Genomic DNA, 26,422 nt, shown 5'->3' with positions numbered 1-26,422 from the left:
TGGCATCAAAGGATGACAGCTATTGGTCTTACAGAGTTGGGAATTGAATCTCCAGGTGGAGATAACTCCCTAAGAAAACTACCAAAACAGAAACAGCAGGGTATGGTCAACAGTCAGGACTGGCACATAGTTCACTTTAGCTGGAACACTATAGAGAAGAATGCAAGTCCTGTAAAATGAGCCTGTAAAAGAAAGTTCAGGCCCTACCACAGCAAATCCTAAGTGAGGCTTTAAAGATATATCCTAGGGACCTAACACTTGCAAGCAAGGGTGTGACAAGTGCAGATTTACACCATCATTCTGACCCAACATTCAGGATGAACTGTGTGTGAAAGAAGGCAGGCAGGGAGCCCAGTGAGAAGACTTCTGCAGTAGTTCAGTGGTGATGGCCTGAACCAGGGAACATGAAAAGGAAAGAGTCCTGAGAGACATTCCAGAGTTGACATCCCATCAGCTGGTAGGGGTTATTCAGCTGTGCAGGATACAGTATCACTGACAATGACTTTATGTAACAGAATCATTTCTTCAGCCTCTCTTTTTACCATCCCCATGTGCCAGGCTAAATTCCTCCCATCTAGGGGCTACCATATATTTTGCAGCTGTCAAATACAAACAGTTCTCAGAAAAAGAGATTAAATAGGTTTAACTTTTATTCAACAAGTTGTTCCCATCTTCCTTTATCCATAGTCCAAGCCCAAGACTCACATTTTAAAGGGCAAAATGCACTTTCTCTTTCCTTTTCTTTCTTTCTTTACTTCTTACTTTCATTATTTCTCTTTTTCTACTAAATCCAGATCAACAAATATTTATTGGCTATTCACAGAAGCTGTGCAAAGTGTTAGGGATATATATTTAAATAAGAAAGGGTCTGAAATTAATAAGTATCTCACAAGTAAGGGGTCAGAAATTCCGATGTACATGTAGCAACTGTAAGACAAAGTGTAATGACTTCTGTGACCCCAGACTACAGGAGGAGACTCTCCTCTCGCAGAGGAGACTCATTCTGCCCAGACAGGATGGAAAGGCAGTGGGGTACCTGACCTGGGTGGAGAAAGATACACAGAATACTGCTGGGCTGAGAGACAGGGAGGAGCATTTCAGTCCATGAGCAAAAACATGTCATGGTAAAGGGCTGGACGAGATTGTGGACAGTAAGGAGTCTACTATATTGGTCAGGACTCTTGGTTTGAGATGACAGAAACTGAACTCAAACTGACTTAAGCAAGACAGACAGACACTAGATTGGCTCATAAAACCAAGCTTTATCTAGCTTCAAGTGGACGCAGGGGCTCAAGGGATGCCCCCAAGACTCCATGTCCACCCCCCTCTCTGTGTTCCCCTCTTCTGTATCGGCTTCAAACCCAGATAGCCTTTTCCCCATGGCACTGACACAGCCCCTGGCAGGACCAGACACAACCTACCAGCTTGGCTCCACACTTTCCATAATTCCTACAAAACTGCAGGTTGGTTCTGATTGGCCTGGCTAGAGGCACCTGCCCTTCTCCAGCCAGTCCTCATGGTTGGAGGAACTCTGTACTTCTGCCAATCAGGCATGGGATACAGGGCCAACCCAGGAGGTTGAAGGTGGGGTCAGCCCCACCCAAGCCATGCAGGTAGAAGGCAGAGGAACAGAGCTTCCCTAAAGGGAATGAGGCCGCTGTTCCCACAGAAGAAAGAATACAGGCTGGGTAGGAAACAAATGTCACAACTGGTATGGCTGGGCAACAACACAGGGGGTAGGGATGGCAGGAGCGGTGAGGTAGGAGTGGGGGGAAGATCAAGATGAAATAAGGACTTTATCATGGATCATTTTTACGATATGCAAAGGAACATGGATTTTATTCTTCAGGCTACCATTTCTCAACTATTTTCTCCCACAATGTAAATGATGGATGACACCGTCTTACAAGCATATCTGGGGTTTGTTTGTGATTTTTCCACACATAAGCTCTAATTCCACCCTTATTCTCTCACGCTAGACAGAATGATACAGTGAACCTTGCTCTAATTGGTTTTTAAAGAGTAAAACAGAAAGAGAATAAATTATTCACAGACTTCTGCTCTCTAATTATTAGTAGTAACAAATTACTTCGATTCAACAATGCTTCCCAATGCCTCAGATGAGCACAGATGTTGCAGGCAATGGGGAGACACTGAAAGTTTTTAAACGTAGGATGGGTCAGATGAGGAGATCCTAAAAGCAAAGAGGTCATTTGGGAGGCTATTAGGGTAGAAAGGTGAGGGATGCCAAGGACTTGAGCCAAACTAATAGCTGGAGAGAATGGAAAAGGAGAAACTAATTACAGAGGTACTGCACAGGATGTGACTACTTATTGAAGGAAGGACAGCAACAGAGGATGCTGCAGGTTTAGCTGACAGCTTCCAAACCATCCATTCTCATCCCTCCTCCCCTTCACTCTTCACTTGCCTCCCAACTATAACAGACACCCGGGAAAAAAGTAAATGATGGGGAGCATATGTGGAGATGCCTGTCTAAACAAAGTTCTTGCTCTCAGGTTCAAAAGAGTGTTTCTTCATAACTGCTTATTAATTGTACTTTAAAATATAGTCAAATTATAATTTGTAATAATAACTGTTGGTGATTTTATGTGATTATTAATGATTGTGTGGGCGTTGTTAATAATACCTATAATTGTAATTGCTAATTATTACAGAATTATTATTACTAACAACTCAAAACATTGCCTTAGGTTTCACAGCACTTTACCAACTTTACACTTTCATTTATCTCCATTTATTTCATTTTCTCAGTAATTCTGACACAAGTATTATTGATCCCATTTCACAAACTGTATCAGAATGAGTGACTTGCCCAAAATCATATAACAGATAAGTGACAGGGGCAGGGTTGAAACTCCAGATTTCTGACTCCTAGGACCGCGATTTTTCCACTTGGTTTTGGTCCTCATTACCTGCAGTAATTAATTGAGTAATTAATTTTTTAAAAAAACTGTGTTCCTAGCCTGAGAACTGGGTCAACATTTAGCTTTTAGATTTTTAGCTACTCACATTTTCCCAAAAAGAAAATTTAAATCAGGAGGAATGAGGTATAGGTAGTTTGGGGAAAGTAGAAGGCAATCCTCAGCAGTAAGGGCAGATGGCAGATGGCTACCACGTGGTTTGGCCTTAAGGACCCCGCAAGAATCCTGTCTCAAAGTCACTCTGGCACTACAACACCACAAGACTGTCCCAAAGTTACTATGGCACCAGGAACTACTTGTCTGTATTTCTGTTACAGACCTACGTCCAGAACGCCCCAGCTAATGATGTGCTTTTGGGAAGAGTATGTATTTTCTATCGCCCCCTGGGGGATCACAGTGATACTGCAGGATACTTGGGCTTGAAAACCCTGAGGCTTCTGGATAAGGCAGAGCTGAAGCTGATGACATTAAAAAAAAAAAAAAAAGCCCATCATACTTCCTAACAACAGGCCCCAAACCCCCTAACCACTACACTCTTGTGAAAACTGCTTCCTCTTACTGGAATTTGTTCTTCCTTAATAAAACCTAACCTTAAAAATAGCCACATAGCTTGCCTTCAAGGCTCAGTCAAATGAGATTGTTCCGTGAAGCTGTGCTGAACCCTCTGCCGGTGAAATGATTCTCTTCTCCAACTGCAAAATTCCCAGAGCATTTGGCACCTCAGTGCAGCCTGCACTAGGGCTCACACTGTGACTCGCACATCTCCACTTATACTGGTGCTGCCAATAGAAATATAATGCAACCCACATGCCTAATTTTCCAGTAGCCACATTTAAGAAAGTAAAAAGAAGTAGGTGAATTAATAATATATTTTACTTAACATCATACATCCAAAATATTATTTTAACATGTAATCATAATTATTAATTAAATATTTTACTTTTAGTATATGTTAAGTCTTAGAAATCAGTGTGCAGTTTACTCTTACAGAATATCTCAGTTAGGAAGCTAAATTTTCATTGGAAACACTTAATTGTATTTAGATTCCATACAATGTACTGTTAAAAATGTAGATTCGCATACTCAAGTTGTTCCAAACATAATTCTCGATGAAAAACATTTGGAGTTTTCCAATAACTGTTACTGAATGGTCTCTTTTTTTCAAGCTTATATTTAAATTCATTAAAATCAACGCTAAATTTTTGACCCACCTCCTAGAATCATGGAAATAAAATCAAGAATAAACAAATGGGACCTCACAAAACTTAAAAGCTTTTGCACAGTGAAAGAAACCATAAACAAAACAAGAAGACAACCCTCAGAATGGGAAAAAATAGTTGCCAAACAACGGACAAAGGATTAACCTCCAAAATATACAAGCAGCTCATGAAGCTTAATACCAAAAAAGCAAATAACCCAATCCACAAATGGGCGGAAGACCTAAATAGACATTTCTCCAAAGAAGACATACAGATGGCCAACAAACACATGAAAAGATGCTCCACATCACTCATCATCAGAGAAATGCAAGTCAAAGCCACAATGAGGTATCACCTCACACCGATCAGAATGACCATCATCACAAAATCTGGAAACAACAAATGTTGGAGAGAGTGTGGAGAAAAGGGAACTCTCCTGCACTGTTGGTGGGACTGTAAGTTGGTACAGCCACTATGGAAAACAGTTTGGAGGGTCCTTAAAAAACTACAAATAGAACTACCATATGATCCAGTAATCCCACTCCTGAGCATATACCCAGAGAAAACCATAATCCCAAAAGAAACATGTACCATAATGTTTATTGCAGCACTATTTACAATAGCCAGGACATGGAAGCAACCGAAATGCCCATCAACAAATGAATGGATACAGAAGATGTGGCATATATATACAATGGAATATTACTCAGCTATAAAAAGGGATGAGATGGAGCTATATGTCATGAGGTGGACAGACCTAGAGTCTGTCATACAGAGTGAAGTAAGTCAGAAAGAGAAAGACAAATATTGTATGCTAACTCACATATATGGAATCTAAAAATGGTACTGATGAACTCAGTGACAAGAATAGGGATGCAGATGCAGAGAATGGACTGGAGAACTTGAGGTTTGGGAGGGGGTGGGGGGTGAAGGGGAAGATGAGACGAAGCGAGAGAGCAGCACAGACATATATATATTACCAACTGTAAAACAGATAGCCAGTGGGAAGTTGTTGTATAACAAAGGGAGTTCAACTCGAGGATGGAAGAAGCCTTAGAGGACTGGGATGGGGAGGATGGGTGGGACTCGAGGGAGGGTGGGGGGGGGAGTCGAGGGAGGGAGGGAATACGGGGATATGTGTATAAAAACAGATTATTGAACTTGGTGTACCCCCCCAAAAATAATAAATAAATAAATAAATAAAAAATAATAAAGCTATATCTACAAAAAAAATTAAAAAAAGAAAGAAAGAAAATGCCAAGTGAAGGAGTTAGAACAGTGTCTAAAGAAGAATATCAAAGGCATTAACAGCCAGAACACCTCTGATCTCGGACCACACTGCTCATCTGGGGAGTTCCACAAATCTGCCTGGGGTATGAAAATCTAACCCAAGTAAATGATCCTAACTCTACAACAATCTATTTACACAAAGATGTCCCTCACAGCATTGTTTATATTACATTTGCAAAACACTGGAAAAACTTCAAATAGCAATAAATTGTTTACTAAACTATGGTACATCCACTAAGGGACTAAATTTAAAAGTTTTTGATGCTCATAAAAATTTAAACATGGAGAAATGTGGGGTGGGTTACAATGTTAAATTTTAGAACATGATTCTGTGTGATTAAAGAGAAGTTAAACATATTCATAGAGGAAATCAAATATTAGCAATCTGAAAAGAAAGAATAATGGGTAACATTTTCCCCTTTTCCCTTTTCTATGTATCACATTTATAATAGAAATATATTTTTAAAACATTTCCTTTAAACAGACAAGTAAACACAGCTCAATACCCCCTTACCCATCCCGCACCATGGATACTGAAGCCCAAGTAAAGGAAAAGCTTCTCCTACTTTTTGTTTAGAAAATGGGCTTCCACTCATAATCAAGGAGATAATCCTTTTCTCTGACTTGCTGGTCTAAGCTACTGAGTGGGTCAAGAACTATCATCACCCTTTGGAAGGATGTGACAACTGCTGGGCCACAGTCTAACTTGATGCCCAAGGTCACACAGCTCTGCAGAACTGAGTCTGGGCCACAGATACACTCAACTGTCACAGCAGAGCTGTTCATATTCCCAAAGTACTCTGGCTGGCTTCCAGCAGACCTACTTCACACTGGGCCACATCAGTGTGGAGCTGCCTTACACACTTGACTGATCACCTCCCAGCTCTGGGAGATGTTGTTCACACTATGTCAAGAGAATCAGCCACATTAAGTTCTCGGTGATAAAGAGCCTGGAACAGGAAATGCCCTTGCAGCAAGCCAGAAGCTGGCAAAGACCACTCCTAAACTGTGCTAGGCTTCCCTCTGGCCTTGCCTATGAAATAGACAATCTTTCTTCTAAGTTTGGTAGGATTTCCCAAGGATGAGCAAGGGCTAACACGCAGAAGGACCCCTGCCAGATGACAAAATCTCACGTCTTGCTGATGGGCATGCAGAGGGACAGGCAGAGCCATTCAAACTCAGCTGAGGGGTTAAGCATAGTTCAGTGATTAATCACTTGGATTCCAGAGACAGACAGAACTGAGGTTCAAAACCCATCTCCACCCCTTGAGAGCTAAGTGATCTTGGACAAGTTATTTAACTACATTTCAGTATTTCCATCTGTAAAATGAGCACACGCATAGTAACTATTCCAAAAGATAATTGTAAGGATTAAGGAACACTTAGAATAGGGCCAGGCCCTTAGTAAGAACCATGAAAGGATCAAGGCTTCCTTCATTTGCAATATTGGTTAACTGCCTCCTAGTACCAGGGGACAAACATCTGCAGTTCACCAGCATGGGCCAAGCACTGTGCTGAGCTTTACATACTGTATGGCTTTTAATCCTCACAACAGCCACGAAGTATAACTATGATTATTTCTGTTCTACACATGAGGAAACTAATGCTGGGGTAAGGGTGGGGGGTGAGGTTGGGATTAAATAGCTTGTCGGGGTCACATATGACAGAGGCTCCATTCAAACCCAGCTCTCTTGGGATCCAAAAACAAAAGGTCTTCCCAGATGAGGCCAGATTTAGAGTAAATATATTTAGGAGAAATAAGTACGTTTCTCTGTACTTACTTGTTAAGGTTTACTTACTCTGTTAAGTGTTCTCTCTTTGGTGTGGGGCTCTGTTCTTTTCTGTACACGTCATTCACATAAGATTTTTTCTTCCTTCTCCTGATTTTTGTTTCTCACCCCAGGATGAGTTGGGGCTCAACAGCAAAGGTCCCAGGGTTTGGGTGAAACAAAGACACTGAGACAATAGGAAAGACTGCTAATCCTCTACCTGGTGATGGGGAAAGATGCCTTGTCCAAATTCAGCTCCTCTCTCTGCTCTGCACCCCCTGCCCCAGCTACCACCCCCACCATTATTATCTGCCATGGTAACAGCAGCAATAGCATACTTGATTTTGCACGATATTGGGCATTTTCTAAGCACTTTCATGTACAATCATCTCCTTTGATCTCACGATGATCCCAATGGGTAGAAAGGGAAAGTATGTATCCTGTTGTACAGATGATAAAATGGAGCTACCCAGAGTTAACAACTTGCCTGACATATGGCTAGAGGAGGGCCCAAGTTAATTGCTACATATTCCATACTCTTTCCAAAGCACTGAAGATTCTGAAGCTTTTTTTTTTCTTCAGATCTTTATTAGAGTATAATAGCTTTACAACGTTGTACCAGTTTCAGCTGTACAACAAAGTGAATCAGCTGTATTTATACATATATCCCCATATCTCCTCCTTCTTGAGCCTCCCTTCCATCTTCCCTATGCCACCCCTCTAGGTCATCACCAAGCATTGAGTTGATCTCCCTGTGTTGTGCAGCAGCTTCTCACTAGCCATCTGTTTTACATTTGGTAGTGTATATACGTCAATGCTACTCTCTCACTTCGTCCCAGCTTCTCCTTCCCCACCTGTGTCCTCAAGTCTGTTCTCTATGTCTGCATCTTCATTCTTGCCCTGCTACTAGGTCAGTACCGTTTTTTAGACTCCATATATATGAGTTAGCATACAGTATTTGATTTTCTCTTTCTGGCTTACTTCGCTCTGTATGACAGACTAGGTCCATCCACCTCACTACAAATAACTGAATTTCATTCCTTTTTATGGCTGAGTAATAATCCATTGTATATATGTGCCACATCTTTTTTTTTAATTTTTATTTATTTATTTTATTTATTCACTGTGTTGGGTATTTGTTGTTGCACACGGGCTTTCTCTAGTTGATGCAAGCGGGGGCTACTCTTCTTTGTGGTGCATGGGTTTCTCATTGTAGTGGCTTCTCTTGTTGCGGAGCATGGGCTCTAGGTACGCAGGCTTCAATAGTTGCGGCACATGGGCTCAACAGTTGTGGCTCATGGGCTCTGAGCACAAGCTCAATAGTTGTGGCGCACAGGCTTAGTTGCTCCATGGCATGTGGAATCTTCCCAGAGCAGGGCTCAAACCCGTGTCCCCTGCACTGGCAGGCAGATTCTTAACCACTGCGCCACCTAGGAAGTCCCCACATCTTCTTTATCCATTCATCTGTTGATGGACATTTAGGTTGCTTCCATGTCTTGGCTATTGTAAATAGTGCTGAAGATTTTTTTGAATCACAAATTCTCATGACACTCTGTTGAACGGTTCAGATTCCCTGAAAAATAAATATGTAACTCTAGTCCCTCTTTGAGACATTCCCAGACCCCCTGAGGTCATCCACAAGTGCCTGATCCAGGGTTAAGAGCCTGCACTACACTCAGTGCCCATACACACTAACCCAAGGGAGAAAAACTAAAGGTCAGGAGCCAGGAAGAGGTTCTGAGGCCTTGGTCAGGACAGAATCCTCAAGGAAAAAACCCTCCACATTTTTTTGCTTTAGTCAGTGTGGGACAGGGAAGTGAGGGATTCTCTTGAACCTTCAAAGAATGCCTGGTAACTGTCAGTTCCAGAACTGCCTTTCTGGATAAACATCCAGTGACCACAGGACCTAAATTTTTCAGGGCAGAAATGCTAGGATTTAGTCCAATGACTTCTTTGATGTTTGATTAGAATAAAAACGGTCATTTTGGAAGGCCTCTTTGAGTCCAGACTTGAGTAAGTCCTTAGCTCCCTGCCATGTACTAGAGCTATAAACTCTGCGAGGACAGGGACCACGCCTTTTTTGTTTCCATGTTATGCTTAATACCTACTACAGTGCCTGGCACATAGTAGGAGCTCAACAATGGTTATTATAAATGAATGAACCCTAAGAAGTTCCATGCCTGACCTGATTCCCCTACTTTTCAAAAACTGCTCTTTTCCAAGCCACCTCCTCTACGTGGCACATCTGACCACATTCCCTGACTGGACTTTCCTTGTGCCATGGACACAGTTTAGTGGTGTTTCTGCCAGGTAACTGCTGCTATTCAATGATGAATGCAGAGATCAGAGAGGAACATTTTGGGATCATGTGGAATAAAAAGCAATTCTATAAATGTAAATTGTTACCCTATAAACATGGATTATTATTCACAGAGTGGAAGATGTATGAAATATTGAAGGACAAAGTAGAGCAATTCAGGGTTTTTTCCTATATTTTTTCTATTAAGTTCGAAAATTAGCTCTTTTCCATTCCACATGGTATCTAAAATGAAGTTAATTTAACAATTATGTCTAGGCAGAGAATGTAAAGAGTTTTAAAGAGAGCCTCTCCCCTGAAAAGACTCATATGTTTACTTTCATTCTTGAAAATAATTACAAATGTATAAAATCCTTAAAACAGTTCCCACTCCTACGCATAATCAATAGCTCTTTCCTGAGCAATAAATCTTCCTTCAAACCAAATAGTCTCTGTAAACACAACAGCATTTCTCAGTAATCACATGGGCAAAGTCCCAAAACCATCTATTTGTAAATGGGAACAAGCCCTACCCTCACAAGTAGAATGACAAAGACTCCCCAGGATGAAGATGTTGCATTCATGAGATGTTCCAGCGCCCTCCACTCCATAGCTATTTACTGCCCGGGGCCAGGGACAAACTTCCTAGCATATACAGAGCACATGGTCTCTTGCATCTCTTCCCAACTTCACATTCTGTGACTTCACGTTGGTGACTTGAAAGTGGCCGTGGTGGAAATATTCCCACTACAGAAATGGGCAAATGCTAATGTCCATCAACAGTTGAGTGGATAAACAAATCACGGAATAGCCATGCAATAGGACACTACTCAGAAATTAATGGAAAGGATCTATTGATACATGCAAAAACATGTAGGTCTCAAAATAGTTAGAGTAAGTGAAAAATGTCAAATTTTTTTTAAAGGATACATACTGTAGGATTCCAATTATATAAGAATCTAGAAAAAGCAAAGTAATCAATATAATCTATAGTGACAGAAAGCAAATCAGTGGTTGCCTGGGGAACCACTGGGGACAGTAAGGAGTGGCTGGAAGGAGGAGTGACAAAGTGTATACAAGTGTATACAAATGCCAAGTGTATTTGAATACGTGCAGTTTTTTCCTATATCAATTAAAACAATAAAACTTTGTAAAAATGCTCTTCTCTGTTTATTCCTATGACAGCATTTATGTTAGTTATATTTTAATCTTAATTATATGAAGTAATTATCAATAAATAAAACAAATGCTACTGCACAGAACAGTAATTACTGATTTACTTTTATGTGTCTTTCATTAAACTCTAGGTTCCTTGAGGACACGAACCTTTCTGAAGTCTATCCTGGGCACATATTTTCTCCTCTCCTTTGCCTCCAACTCTTCCCCTGGGCCAGGAACAATTTATGACTCTAGTCTATGTGCTTCTGTTTCCAGATGGGGGCTGGGGAGTGGCGTGGAAAGCACACAGGCTTTGGGGTCAACATGATGCAGCTTTAACTCTTGGCTCTGCTCTTTCTCAGTAGTGAGCCCTTGGGCAAGTCACTTAATTCTTCTAAACCTTACTTTGCTCATATGTAAAAAACAGGTATGATATTAACATCTACCAGGAGCCGATCAGAAAGCGACTATGCTACTCTACTCGCTCCACTCTCTCTCCTACGCTCCTCTACATGAGAACTATGTCACCAACAGACACGAAAATCATCAGCATTGGCACTCTATGGCTTCAACGAAAGGACAAGCTATCTTGAAAAAAATAATAGTCAATTCAAAGTTGTGAGATATGAGCACCATCCCACTCAATCTAAGGGGTTCAACGCTGACTGGAATTGCTGGAAGAAACCCCACTGCAAGGGGCGCCCAGGGCTCCTCTCCTGGTACCGTTTATGAAGAGTCAAGATGCCCTTTGCACCAGTGTTTCCACTCCTGGCTACCTACCCGTAGGGGTACAGCTTAAAATATGGGAATATCTAGATGCATGAGGATTTTTATCACAGCATTCCTGTAAAGAATGAAAACTGGGGACAACCTAAATGTCCAACATATATTCATACACACACACACACACACACACACACACACATTATGTGGAAACTTGGAAAAATGCTTAATATAAAAAAATTTTTTTCATTCAGTGACAAAAATCAGGATACAAAGCTGTATCCACACTATAATTACGACTGTAAGAATAAGGCATGGATATAAAGACTTCAGGAAGGATGCCAAAATGACAGCAGGGATTATACTCAGAATTTTTTTATTTTACCCTTTATCAAATGTTCTACAAGGTAGTATATTATTTTTATGACAAAATTTCATTTTGTAAAAGATGAGTAAAGGAGGACTGGTGACTAAGAAACTGAAGCGATGTCTCAAAGTGAGTTTATCCAGAAGGTGGTGAAAACACGTCAGCCACTGAAACTATAAGCAAAAGCAGTCAGTGCCCAGCAGCCTTCTGAAAACTTCCACCTATCACAATCCCAAAAGAAAACATGCACGTCGCCTGCATTCTGTTGAATTGGCTTTTGGAGAAAGACAACATAAGGGACATTTGGTGACACTTCAGTTAAAATGGCATGGACATATGGCATCTCAAGGTGTGGGAGAGCTCACTCTGTGATGATCTCAAAACTCCAGACATCACCCCAGATAAATACCGTAAGGAGAAGGGAGCAATGTCTGTATCCAGGAACCGTGGTCAGGAAAGGTCTTGATGGTCGTTAGAAAAATGGTGTGCTGTGGAAGCAGCACACACCAAGGCAATGTGGATGTGGGAGAAGGAGGAAGGGAGAGACAGCTGAAGAGGAGCCTGCAGTGCAAGTAGAACAGGGGTTCTCAGGCCTGCTGCACTCCACAAACCAAAGAAGCTTTCAAATCATACAGCTCTCTGGGCCCTGCCCCAGGAATGATCGTTTAATCACTCGTGAGTATACTGTGCAGCCTGGATTAAGAACCACTGAAATAGAAGGTAGATAATACATCTGAAGAGAATAGAGATTACTAAGTGTAGCAAAAGACAAGGTTTTCAACTGGGAGAAGATGAAACTACAGCATGGAGGGAACTTGCCTGTGGTTACTGCTGATGCCACTGATGCTGTACATTAGATACGGGAAATAATTTTAGAAACTGTCTGGTCTACTTCATCTTAGATACATCTCTCTCTCTCTCTCTCTCACACACACACACACACACACACACACACACACACACACACCTCAAAAAGTTGTGCTTGAGCCAAGTAACAAAATTCCTGGTGATATTTTATAATTTAAAAAACTACAGTTAATTGTGACTTGGGACTATGCTAAATGTTTTTACATCTTTTTTGAAATGATTGTAGACACATGATAAGTTCCAAAAATAGTACAGAGAACTGCAACATACTCATCACCCAGCTTCCACCAATGATAACATCTTACACAACTACAGTATGTTATCAAAGCCAGGAAACTGACATTGACGCATTGTAAGTCTACAATTACCAAGACTATGACCTTACTCAGATTTCAGGAGTTTTTATTGTAAGTGTTTTGACATATACTTTCTCATTTCATCCTCCCATCATTACCATTTCCATTTTGCAGAAAAGAAAACTGAGGCCAAGAGACACTGAGTAACTTTCCCAAGGTGGTAAGTGACAGAATTAGGACAGAAACTCAGCTTTGCCTGATTCCAAGCTCCAGTTCTAAACCACCTTTCTTTACCAGGTCCCTGTATTGCACACACGCACCACCATGGTCATTGGAGACAAAGGGCTCTGGTAAGACAGCAGGACGATGCTTATAGGAGAGGCCTATAGGCAGCAAGTGTGTGAGTTCACAGCCAGGACAGCAGTAAGTCTTAAGAAGGGCCTTCTAGTTCTCCAGCCGAGCAGCTAAAGCTGCATTTGTAGGCTTAGCTATGTACTGCAGGAGAAAGGGGAAGGCAAGGAATAAATCCCAAGAGAACAGGCCAGTAGGTGATGTAGTAAGAGTCCACACCAGGCATGAGGAAATGAAGGAGCAGGCTGATGCTGGCACTTCACTGGGAAGCAGGCAGGAAGCAGAAGCATAGCTAGAAAGCAAATCCACCCCAACAACAAAACCAGAGGACACAGACCCACTCCTCCAAGCTAGACCAGGGAGGCAGCATGGTCTAGTGGTTATATGTGGGTTCTGGAGCCAGACTATGTGGCTCTAAATCCCACCCAGACCTGCCAACTGGTAGTATAACCTTTGGTAAGTTAACTTAGCACTGCAGTTTTTCCATTTGTAAATTTAAAGTAATAAAAATTTATAAATCTCCCAGGATTGCTATGAAGATTGAATAGACAACATGTAAAGCATGTAGAAAAGTGCTTGATACATCACCTTCAGTTGGGTTAGCTATTGTTATTACACGCAGTGTGACTGGACAAGGATTAAGAGGAGAATGCTAAAAACTAAAGAGAGGGAGAGAGTGCCTCAAAGGTCCCTGGTTTCAGAGTGGCTTTTCAGTATTAAGGGACACACCTGAGGGACAGCCAGATAAAGTGAACTCCTTCACACAACACAGGGCCTGCAGCTAACTGTCCATCTGCCAAGAGCACGAAGCAAGATGCTGATGCGGAATCGCATTACACACTACCATAAGGCACTTGCTGATACCAGACACGGTGCTCACTGCACGACATGCACAGCCCCCTTGACTCCACACAGCTATCCCTCAAGGAAAAGAAGATTTAATCCCATTAAACAGATGAGGGAACTGAGGCTCAGCTTAAACTGCCTGCTCAAGGTCACACAGCTGGCGAGGAATGGAGCTGGGATTAAAACCAGAGCTCCAGCATTCTCACTATATCCATCAGTGATAAGATACAGGCAACTCTTCGGACCACGGGCTTGGGCACAGACATCAGACACTGGCCAGCAGGAGCTGGGAGCAGGGAGCAATGCTACACGGCAGAAAGAGGCGAGGAGAGAGACTTGAGATCTAGTTGAAAGTCCAGACAGTACATTCACACTCTTTTCTCTGGCTAAGTAATGCCTCCCCCAACCCACTCCATGTCACTCTCACCACTCTGCAATCTCCTATAATTCCAGTGTACCAACAGGTTCAGGTCAGATACTGCCTTCCACCAGAACAGAGGATCCCACAGAGCCCCTACCCACAGGACACGGGATTATTTGTAGCCTGGATTTGCTGATACCCTTCTTCATATCCCAAGTCAAACTTATTTCTGCCCATTAGGGTTGATGCATTTGAGACTAAAGGACTGCCCATACCACCCTTCTTTGTGTCCTTTCTCTCACAAATGCCCTTCCTGCGCTCCAGGTAGGATGAAGCCCATCCTACCTTATAAAACATTGGGCGAAAGAAAAATCCAGAGTCCATCCTGATACTACAACACATCAGTTTTATTCTGTGAAAATGGTCCAGATTGAGAACTAGAAAGGAGATGTATGGAGGGGGCAGAATTACATTAAATTTTGTGTTTCTCCACTGTTCTGATAATTATTCTATCTTTGACCATGTCTGGCTATGTCAGGATTGAGTATCCTTGGTCATTAGGTTTCCATGGGTAGCACTGAATCAGGCTTTTGTGTCTAGCTCTAAGCCAACTGGTAGGTACCTATATTGTTTTTCAAAAACTATTGTGACAATTTTTAAACCTTCAGAGAAGTTGTAAGGCTAGCATAATGAACAACTGTCTATCTTCCACCTAGAGTCACTTTTGCTTATTTGCTATCAAATCTATCATCTATTTATCAGGTTTTTTTCTGAATCTTTTGACCTTAAGTTGTAGACATCATGACCTTTCAGCTTCAGCCTGTATCGCTTAAGAATGAGACCATTTTCTTACACACATAGTATAACTACCAAATTCAGGAAGCTTAACTTTGATATAATACTATTATCTAATATACAGGCGACGTTCAGATTTCACCAAATGTTCCAATAATGTCTTTTATGACAATATTTTTTTCTGATCCAGAACTCATTCCTGAAGCACACGCTACATTTAGTTGTCATGTCTCTTTAGTCTCCTTTAATTTGAAGCAGTTTTTCAGTCTTTCTTTGTCTTTCATGGCATTAACATTTTGAAGCAAATGGGTCACATGTTTTGTGCTGCAGAATGTTCCTCAATTTGGGATTGTCTGATCGTTGCCTTGCAGTTCAATTCAGATTATTCAGGTTGACAGGAATACTATACAAGTGATGTAGCTATTGTATCCTCAGTGCAGCACTGGAAGAAGACCGTCGATTGTCCCATTACTGGTGATGTTAACTTTGATTATTTCATTAAGGTTGTTTGCCCTAATGCTCCACAGTAAAGGTGCCGTTCTGCCCTTTGTAGATAGGAAATAAGTTCTCTGTCGGGAGATAACTTTGAGACAATGCAAATAATCTCTCTCTTAGCAAACTTTTATGCAATGGTTTTAGCATCAGTTGATGCTTCTTGTCTGAATCAATGGTAATTTCTAACTCTATTATTCTTTCTCCATTTATGAAATGACATCTGACAGCAAATAAGAGCTTTCCCTTTCCTCCCTCTCTTGCTCCCTTTCTAGACTGTAGTATCAGATCAAGGTTTTGGATCCGTAATCCAAGTTTGCTATTTGGTTCACATCTTCCTGTTTCTGACTTTGCACAGTGTGCTCAAGTTACACTCTTGGGCAGTTTGCAATGTGTCTGCCTCCGAGTACTTGATGCCATCACCTGAGCCAGAACCATCACCTCTTTCAAAGGAGGACAAGCATGTCTACAGCTCTCATTCAAATAACCATTCTTCCCCAACCGAGCTGGCCTCTGGGATATAGAAGCACTTCATCGGAGCAAATTCACCTCTGGCTGCGCTTAACAGTAATCAATAATGGGGAGCAGCTAGACTACAGTCAGGGGCTGTCTATTCCACAACCATTAGCTACTATTGTATTTAGAAGCAATAGAAGAAAAAATGGTCCCTCTTCCAATCCATGCAGGAAAACGTATTTCGCAGGTTTCTTCCCCAGACTGTCCATGCTCTTTCTTCATAGGTGTTTAGATCCCATGCTGTTCTATAGCTCCATTATTCCATCTCTGCTGCAGGCCAGGAAACCTTAGTTTTGATGTTCTGTTTATATAGGACAGAGGCATGAAAATATAAACCCTAATTCTGTAATTTAATTAGGAAAAATATGCAATCTTCTTTCTGCTTCCCCAAAGATTTCCAAAAGCTCCAAAGATCTCTGCCCATGGAATAAAACTGAACCTTCTTCTCATGGTAAAAAATGCCCAGCCATATTTGGTGGCAACTTTACCTTTCCAATACCGCCTCCCTTTCACATGCCTTGGACACAAATCCAACAGTTTCTTCAACATATGCCATGTCTTCCTGCCCCCTGACACTGGCGAACACCATTCCTTTGGCTACCCTTGTATGTCCGCCATGATCCAGGCTGGCCTGTTTCATGGTTACACCAAGTGCCATTCAATGTATTCAGCGTATTCACTGGTCCATGTGAGGTCCAGGAGGCATGGGTACACGCTGGTCCAGTTTACCTTGTACAGCTCTAGTACCCACTTGGAATGTGACCGTGGAAGATGCACTGAGCACTTGAATGGGAAGAGAGCATCTGTTATTAGAAAGATTCAGTAAGAAGGAAACTGCTCCTTTGTTGCTAGCAAGGGCAGAAACCCTGCCCTAAGGCTGTAAGGGGGAACAAGTTTCTACAAAGTAAAACACAAGGTCACATTATCGTGAGGTTCATAACGTAACCCAGGGTCCCCACTGCTGAGGACAGGACCAATCACCAATAAAGGGATATCCAGACTTGCATTACCTCAGGGCACAGTTTCAAAGGGTTCTGCTATGTTTTTATTTAGGGAACCTTAGTTTTACTGAAGAAAAACAAACAAGGTAAAGTCATCCATCACTGAAAGTTTCTAAGGCATAACATTTGGTGCTTCCCATGTATTTCCCAGTGTAGGGTCCCTTATCAGTTAAACCAATCTGTCTCTTTATCTCATCCACCTTTAAGATTTAGCCCAAGGCCTGGTCCTGAGGAGGATATAATGTAGGAGAAGCACAAAGCCCGAGGCCCAGCTATTTGGACTTGAGGGATTATAAGGAGATGGGAAACCAAGACGTGGCAGGGCTGAGATGTCCTCTTCTCTTTCTAGATAGACATCCACCCATAAACCAGAAAGTCCACATGTGAGTAAACTCTGTGGCCAGTAGAGTTAGGTAGATGGAGGCTGGGTTTTAGCTTTCCCAAGTTGTCTCTTGGGTTCTGTGTGGTTTGGACAGGCCCCAGAGGTTCCCACAAGCTCCTGAGGCCAAACTTCAGAAGTTACCTGGGATTCTGATTGGGGAGCTGGCCCATGAGGTTGACATGGGGACAAAGTAGCCAAAGGCTAAAAGCCAAACCATCTGCTCCAGAAGCACACAAGAATCACAACCAGACCTCAATGGGATGCAAAGCACTGCCGGAGAGTGACGGGAGGCCTTCCTCCACTTAGAGAGAACGTCAGAGACTCCCTGCACACTTCAGGTCTCCGTATGACCTAGGAAAGAAGTTCCTATTGCTCGTCAGCAAGCTTGAGAGGTTGACCCACACTGCACACTGGCAGAGAGATGGAGATGGAGGCTCCGGGAGTATCCCAGCCCCTCCTCTGCCTAATAGTACCGAAGCTCCCCACTCCTCCCTGTGGGATTATCCTAGGATGACTCACTTACACTTTGTTAAATGTGCTGCCAGGAGTTACTCTGACGGAGGCATATACCGAGGGGTTGAGGGCATCTCAGATGAGCACCATTCCTGCTGATGGAAACCTGGCTTCCCCAATAGCCTGATGAGAATGTGTCTGGTTTGAAAAAGGATGCACTCTCAAGAGGAAGTTAGCCCTGGAGACAGGTTCACTGGCTGGCAAACCATCTGCACAATGTCCAACATTTTTTAGCATTTCCCTTGTACAAAAGAAACGATTATATTTGGGGTATAATTTTAAATGCTCCCTTCTTGTGTTGTAGTTTCTTAGATAATCTCAATGTTTCAGCAACGTCTCTAGTGGGCAATGAAAGTACAAAACACTAAAAACAACGGTGGCTTGCCCCATGTTCACCCCACCACGAGAGCCCATGGGGAAGCTGCAGCAGCAAAAATAAAATATAAAATTAAGTAGAGAAAACTGGCGGAGGATTTCTAGGCCAGTAGCCTCGAAGCTGTGCCCACAGCACAGAGCTGGCCGTGGTGGGCCCGCCGAGGACTGCAGCACGGTGGGAGCCGGCATTAGCCAGGGCCTTCTGAGAAGCAGGTGCCAAGGAAGGAGGAGACATGCAAAACATTTATCAGGGGGAACATCTGAAAGAGAAAATGGAGAAGGAGCCGGGGGAGGCAGGGAGAGGCGAGATGCAGGGCTGACTCGCAGTGAAGGAGAGAAGTAGGGAAGGCTGGGTGGCAGCATCTTAGATCACAGTGCAGATCTAAAGAAAGTTCACCAAGGCCATCATGGAGTCCTTGAGCCGAAGTCACCATCAGAGGAGTCCCATGTCTCCCAGGAATGGCCACCCTTAGGATCCTTGGCGCTCTCAGTCATTGGCTGAAAGTGCCCTTGAGAAACACAGCTGGAGCCATCACAGGGACAAATATCCTCACACAGAAGCTGGGGCCATGGGTCAACCACATGCCCTGTGGTCAGAGATGTGAGACATGCATTCACACAGCCACCACAGAGATAAACTCCCTCTTTCCCAAAATACCAGTGGAAGGACCAGGAAGAATGCAAATGGAACGGTGTCTGCATAATATATGCTTTGTCAATATCCAACACTGGAAAATCTGTCTATAAAAACTTGCTTACGAAGAGAAGCCTAAATATTTCCTCTGTGGAACGCCAAAGTTGCAATAGAAACTCTTCCGAGTTTTAAAAAAAAATCAGAATTCATTCTTTCAATTTTCCCCTTCACAGACCAGAGGAAGACCCTACTGCTTTGGATTAGCGAAGACTAGAAAGGCAAAACGTCAACTCCAGGGAGGCAGCCCTAAGTCATGAAAGTAGGGGTCCCTGAAGTTCCCGGTGGGTGACCAGCATATGGTGACAGAGAAAGACGCGTGACCAGACTTCCCATGAGCTAATTGGGAATTTTAACCCATGACTCATCCCGGGGTGGGGTCTGAAGCTGCAGGGGACGCTACCCCACACCACGCCGTATCATCAGCCAGATTGCACATTTCCTGAAAGTAATCAAGTCAGAGACTGGCTTCTTGGCTACAGCCCCTGGTGGAACAATGACTGCCAAAAGGCAAAACGAGGATGGGTACAACGATTTAATTCTGCGTGGAAAACGCAATCCATGAAATGGGATCTGACAAGGCCTTCATCTCATCTGCGGCCGAGGGGGCTGGCTCAATGCAGTGCTGCTCTCTGGAACATATTCTTAGTAAGCTATGTATAGAATCAGGAACGCTTTTGCCAAAGCCCAAATAAGGCCATTCTACGTGGGAAGAGAAACTCATCAAGCCCCCAGTGATTCTCCAGGGAGTGAGCACGCTCGTCTTCCAAATGCAAAATGATCAACACCTGGCAACTCAACCTATGTTGAGTCACACAATTCAAGATAAGTAACTGAAATGGCCAACACACTGGATGGCTTCAGAATTTCCACCACTGCCCAAGTTGGTCAGGCCAGTGGCCAGCCTTGCTCACAAAGTACCTACTGGGCTCATATTCCCAGCCTGGGGCTCATTGCACAGCCCAGTCACAGAAGAAGGGGTCAAGGTTCAGAGGATCAATCCACTCCTAAACAGGGTTTGGAAAACTGGGAGAGAAGGAATTAGGCGCTCTCATATTCATCGCCCACTTAATCCTAGCAACAGGACCCAAGGCCAGTGTTGTTGTTTCACTGTTTCCATTTGTAAAATGAGGCAACTGAGATTCAAAACCATGATTCAAATCACAGAGTTTAAAAGAGCATTTGCAAATTCATGCCTGTGGTATTCCAAAGCCCATGTCTCACTCCTCAGAGGGTGGTCCTTGGACCATCACATCACTTGGGAGCTTGTTAGAAACACTGATTCACAGGTTTCAACCCAGACCTACTGGATGAGGGTCTGTATTTAATAGGATCCCTCAACAATCTGTTGGACATAAAGTCTGCCTTAACGGGCTCCTACCAGAAAGGGGTAGGTGGATCAAAAACATACATTTGGACTAGAAAAAAGATTTAGTGCAAGAGAACAGGGTCAGCCTCATAGGATAAGCCTCTATCCATATATCCAAATTGCACATCCAATTTAGTAGAACCAACTACACCATCTTATTTCACCAACTGCAAATCCAGAAGCAGAAAATCTAAGGTGATGTGGTGGTACGAGAACGTGGTGGAGAGGTATGGCTTTGAAGCCAAGTGGACTGGGTTGAAATTTCCAGCTCTGCCACCTGCTGGTTGGCTTTGGGTAAGTTACTTGATCTCTCTGAGCCTTAGTTTCCTGACCTCTACAACTGGTATAGCACTCTCATCTTGTCAGGGTTTGGGGAGATTAAATGAGCAAATGAATGTCCAGTTCCTAGACACAGCAGATGCTCAACAGAACTGGTTTCCTTGACTTTCAGTACAGTCTGGGCTGGGTCTCACCTTGGCCAATGTGCACACTAGAAGCTGGGGAGATACAGGGCTCTCAGCAGCCAGCTCTTCCTGTTCTCTTGGGTCCTCTAGTGGTAAGTACTGAGATTCCTGTCACTAATCAGACTGGCTGGGCTGGTCTGTCTTCCTTAAGCTTCAGGTTCAGCATATTCTCTCATCTCTTTTAAGAAAAATCTGAGCAGAACAAAGTTCAAAGGGAGAGGTCATGAGGAATAAGGAAAACAGGCAACTGGGGTACAGTTCCCAGGAGTGTCTACTTTCCAGACACTGAGGCCTTTTTATTTAGTTATGGTTCCCACTTTCTTCTTTTCAAAAGTCTCAGGTTTTGAAAGCAGACTTTTTCATGCCAGAGGCTTCGTGAGCTTTCAGAGCCCACAGTGTCTGCACCTGGAGCCACAAAACCCAAGTCTAATCTTATTTACTCCGTGTGTTTCCACTCAAAGGCGTGAAGAAGCAGGAGGCAGCTGCCAAGCGCTACCTGCACGTGCGTCCCCAGCCACTGCCTGGGAAAGATGCCCCCACCTGCCACACCCATTTGTTACAGAAGCTTATAGAAGAGGTGTCCGTGGCACAGAGTATCTCCCGCAGATGCAAGTAGCTGAGGGCAAGGGGCCCAGTGAGGGTCCCATGGTCTGACTCCCTGAGGAACAGCTCCAGCACCAATAGAGAGGCATTTCCTTGCCCAGGCAGGAAAAAAAAAAAGGATGACCATATTTTGTGGCCCCAAATTCCAAATGCCCTCCAAGTGTGAACAAGGAGAAAGAAAGGAAGGAAGCAAAGCTATCACTTATCCCATGTTACTCGGTGGTAACCATCCTTCAGAGCAGCTAGGAGGACAGAAAATGCCAATTCATGAGAACCACGTGCTCCTGAATAGCAGACCAGACTCTGCAGAACTGCGAACGGCAAGATGTTCACAATCACATGCCCGGATCCCTTACCTGTGGTGGGGTTGTGTATAAGTGTGTCCACAAGCACGCACACACTCAGGGCATGGTGGCTGAGAGGCTCTGAATTTCAGAGTCAGCAAAAAAGAACCCAACAAACACCTCAAATCTCAGCAGAGGGACGACTGTACTGCTTGGTTAAAGAAGTTATCTTAAGGATTGAGAGCACTAATGACGGATGCACACCTGAAGTTTAAAAATGCAGGAGTATAACACACCGGTCTTCCTAGATTTTCCAGAGTCATTAACATTGGGGTCAGCAATTATCAGGTTTTTTCACTCCTGGAGAAAAAGGGGAGGTGGGGGGAACCCATAGTGATATATTCCTATTATTCAAAATCCAGCTATAAAGGCATCTAGAAAACAAGCGGCATTATTACAAGGGCAACCCTGATTCTGCTCTAAATTATTTCTTGATGAGTAAGCTGTTCCCACATTTTGCTTATAATAATTTATCTGCAACACGTCTCACAATTGACATAACTACCACAGTTAAGGACAACTGCATTAGAGAATATTTACCCTCTAACATTGCTGTTGAAATCGACTATCATCTTTGGAAGAAAGGATGGTTCCAGGATAGCACAGAGTTGTATTAAGGAGACCAATACATCAATAACAAATGCCAATGCATTTCTGGCTTCCACTGCTGTAGGACTGGCATATTTACACCTGCTGTTTTTCCTACTGCACCAAGCGCTACAAGGAACCAGAAATAAATCCTGACCTTAACAAACTTATAACTTAATCTCTTTCTGGAACCAAGACACAGGCACATAATACAACTAGCAGATCAAAAGAAGTTCATGGCCATCAGTACATTTTCCCTATTAAACAGCACAGAGGGAATGCAACGAAAAGGGATGATGCTAATAGAGTTGGGCTAGTAAATAAGATGTTCTTTTCATGAGCGCAACTCTTTAGCTATTCATTGAAGAAGACCATGAACCTGCTTTGGGGTGGAAGGCGTAGCTACCAGAAGACAGTATATGAACCAGAGACGCCTGGAGATGAGAACACAGAGACCACGAAACCCATTCACCCTCCCCTCTTCCCCCCCAGTCACTTGCAGAGAATCGCAGGTTCACAGAATGTACTTCTCTCTACTTGAGTGGGTTTTATTTTATTTAAACCTCACAATGCAGTAACCAAACCCTTACTAGGTTTAAGAAAAGCATTTGCCTTGCAATTCTGGTCCCGCCACTGCATCAGTCACATTATATAAAGAAATCCAAACCCCGATACATCATTCCTTTTCAGAACTCATCTATAATTCAATCCACACTAAGAACCTTCACACAAAGAAATGGCTTTTACTGGGAGGTTACACATATCACCTGGATGCAAAAAGAGAGTACATTTTTCAAATACATTTCCTGGGCTCCAAAGCCTGTCTGATATGTTTATGAGGGAAGAAAATGGAAGTTTATATGTTCTACTAGCCATGTGGAAAGTATGAAAGCCTTCTATAGTGGAAAGAAAAATGAGAGAAGTAAAATTAGGATAACAGGGGGAAAGGCAGGGAAGAAAGCAGGCTGACAAAATCATTACATCTTAATTTCTGATACCAGTATGACTGTGTATTTCAAAAGTGAGTTTAAAAGACTCATTCAGGAAAAAAACTCACTTTTATATACCACATCCACACCCAGATTGATATTTATTTAACAGGGGTGAGAAGGTAAGTGGTAGCATCACGATGAAAGTGGAGTACAATACAAAAAGAAAATACGAGAGAAATTTGCAGGAAGAGACAAGACTAAACAATGAACAAGAATAGAGTCAACTGCCACCTGGGAAACCACACAAGCAGATCCTCACTTCATCCAGGAGGCAGCAGCTCTCACATCTCTTACAACCAGAAACCTTCCCCCAGCAAGAGACTCGAAAGGCACCAGGCTGAGTTAATTCCCACCACGTGCTTTTTCTCTGTGCACGTATCTCAATGCGTCATCCTCCTTTGAAGCAAAAGACTCCTTAATCCAATTCAAATTGCCAACATCAGTAAATCCTTTGCCTCAGCATTTAAATGCCAATACCAATTAAATACCAACAGCAACTTAACTACTGATACGGTCTTCACTACATTCAGGAAATCCAGGCAGAAGTTCAGTGAGCATTAATTCCAACACTACTTCATCAATTCCAATTCACTCAGTGCAAAGAAATGAGGTAATTTGCTGGCCACACTGACGATGCCTCCAACTGGACTGAAATAACTCCACAAGCAAATAAGAAGGGACAAACTGAGTTGCAATCCACCAAACCTGAAGGACGTTTTCACCAGTGCTTCCGGGCTATCTAGCTGAGGCAACTCATCAGCCAGGATTTCCTCCGGTGGCCGGGGGTCATGGACAATCATTGGCCGTGGCTTCTCCTTGACATTCTCTGTGAGCCCGTCGATGAGGGAGTTCCACAGACAGTTCTGCGACTTAGACCCTGAGGCATGAGGGGAAAAAAGGGAGGTAAGTGAGTTACCAACCAATTCCATGTCCCGCCTTACCCAACTCAGGATTTTCAAAAGCAGAGCAAGAACACTGACATATTTTTCGTGATCTCCAACAACATCAGAGGGCTCCAAAAGATTTTGGTCAGGCAACTTAGGGAGTAACCAGGATTTTTTAAATTTACATACAAAAATAGGCTAATACTCTGAGTATTTCAACTCATAGTTAAGTATTATGGATATATATCCTGTCTCATTTCAGTGGTAATCAACTCCAGCTCCTGACAGACTTGTTGGTATTTACTGAAATATTGATTCAGCAATTGGAAGTACATAAAGGACTACCATTTTAGAGAACAGTAGGGTGTTCAGACATGTCTCCCCTGTGAACTTATCTTGCCTAAGGCCCAAGTTTCAAGACTATTCTATGGAGACACCCACCCCCAAAAGAGGGCCCCATCTCTAAAAACAAGAACCCACTACAGGCAGGTTCATTCTTCTGGAAGATCAAGGCTCAAGGAAAACTACACTGAATGTTTATCAATATCCTACCCTACAAACACTCCAAACATATGGGATGGACATTAAAGGCAGACATGAAGTAGATATGGTGCCACCAAATAGGGCCTGATCAGCCAGGTAATCAAGGTGAATATCAACAATGCTAAGTTATACTGATATCAGGTATCCTTGATATGATGTGATAAAAAGGGCACATTACCTACATGGTTTTTCTCCCCAAAATATATAACCCCAGCGCATTAAGCATGTTTCTAGCTTCTGTCAACTTGATATTTTAATATCTGCCTTACACGCACATCCCAGACACGCCCTATTCTGGACAACCAGAAAATATGCTGAGTCACCCTGCCTTGGCCTCCCACCTCCCACACCTTCCCCCTCCTCCCTCCTCTCAATTCTTCAGGAAGAGTTCCCCTCCCAGGGGCATACTTTTCAGATACAAACCAACTAAACCAGAGTCCACACCCCAACACCTCCCTTACCAAGCTTTCACATCCTGAGCCACTATTCACCTGCCCCAATGACCCCAGACAGGTACCAGACATCAAGGGACAGCCCCTGTGCCCCAGAGCCCACTGAAATCATTCACGCTAGCCAATCCTAAGCCTGCTTACCTGGCAGAACCCATTCCTTCCTGCAGAAACTACAGTAAAGACTCCTGCCCACAGTTCCTCCCTCCCTCTGCCTCCCAACAACCCCAATGCTTCCCAGCATGGCCTCCGTGGTACGATGTGTACCCCCTCTTTTGGGATCTGTGAACATTAACAAATGATCTTTTCAATGGCAAACCCCTGATCTGTTGGCCTTACCACACCTAAATAATAATAAAATCTGTTAGAACAGTCTCGTCATAGGGAAAATATCAGACAAATCCCAAATGAGAGACACTCTGCAAAACATCAGACCAGTACTCCTCAAAATCATCAAGGTAGTCAAAAACCAAGGAAAGTCTGAAAAACTGTCACAGCCTAGAGGAGCAAAGATAGTACGAAGAGTTCCCAAATACTGCATTCCCAGTTTCCCCAATTATTAAGCTCTTATACTGTATGGTACATTTGTAACAATTAATGAAGCAATATCGATATACATTATTATTAACTAATGTACATACTTTATTCAAATTGCCTTAGTTTTTCCTAATGTCCTTTCTAAGTTTTAGGACCCCATCAGGATACCATGTTTAGTTACCATGTCTTTGTACCCTCTTTGCAAATTTTCTGTAAATCTACAAATGTTCTAAAATTAAGTTATTATAAAAATACAAATAAGTATTAAAAATAAATAAAAACAGTTATTATTCTAAAGATCTATGAGTAAGTTATTTTTTTAGGATAGAGACTGAGGGCATGACCTTTATCATTACCCAATTACCATTGGCCAGTGCTGGTTATGCTCTTCCCAGAGGAAAGAAAGTTCCAATATACAG

At 42.8% G+C, this 26,422-nt stretch overlaps 1 protein-coding gene across 2 annotated transcripts in view; it reads right to left on the bottom strand.

The window, feature by feature from the left end:
- PDE1C (phosphodiesterase 1C) overlaps positions 1–26,422 on the bottom strand; it is a 592,555-nt gene that overhangs the window by 368,967 nt on the left and 197,166 nt on the right. For both annotated transcript variants that reach the window (XM_057733463.1, XM_057733465.1), the window contains exon 3: positions 24,296–24,467. In XM_057733463.1, coding sequence (XP_057589446.1) covers positions 24,296–24,467 — 172 coding nt within the window. The remainder of the gene's footprint in view (positions 1–24,295; positions 24,468–26,422) is intronic.

The sequence above is a fragment of the Hippopotamus amphibius genome, chromosome 4 (assembly GCF_030028045.1).
Source record: "Hippopotamus amphibius kiboko isolate mHipAmp2 chromosome 4, mHipAmp2.hap2, whole genome shotgun sequence".
Taxonomy (NCBI): Eukaryota; Metazoa; Chordata; class Mammalia; order Artiodactyla; family Hippopotamidae; genus Hippopotamus; species Hippopotamus amphibius.
This window is presented reverse-complemented; position numbering and strand designations above follow the sequence as displayed.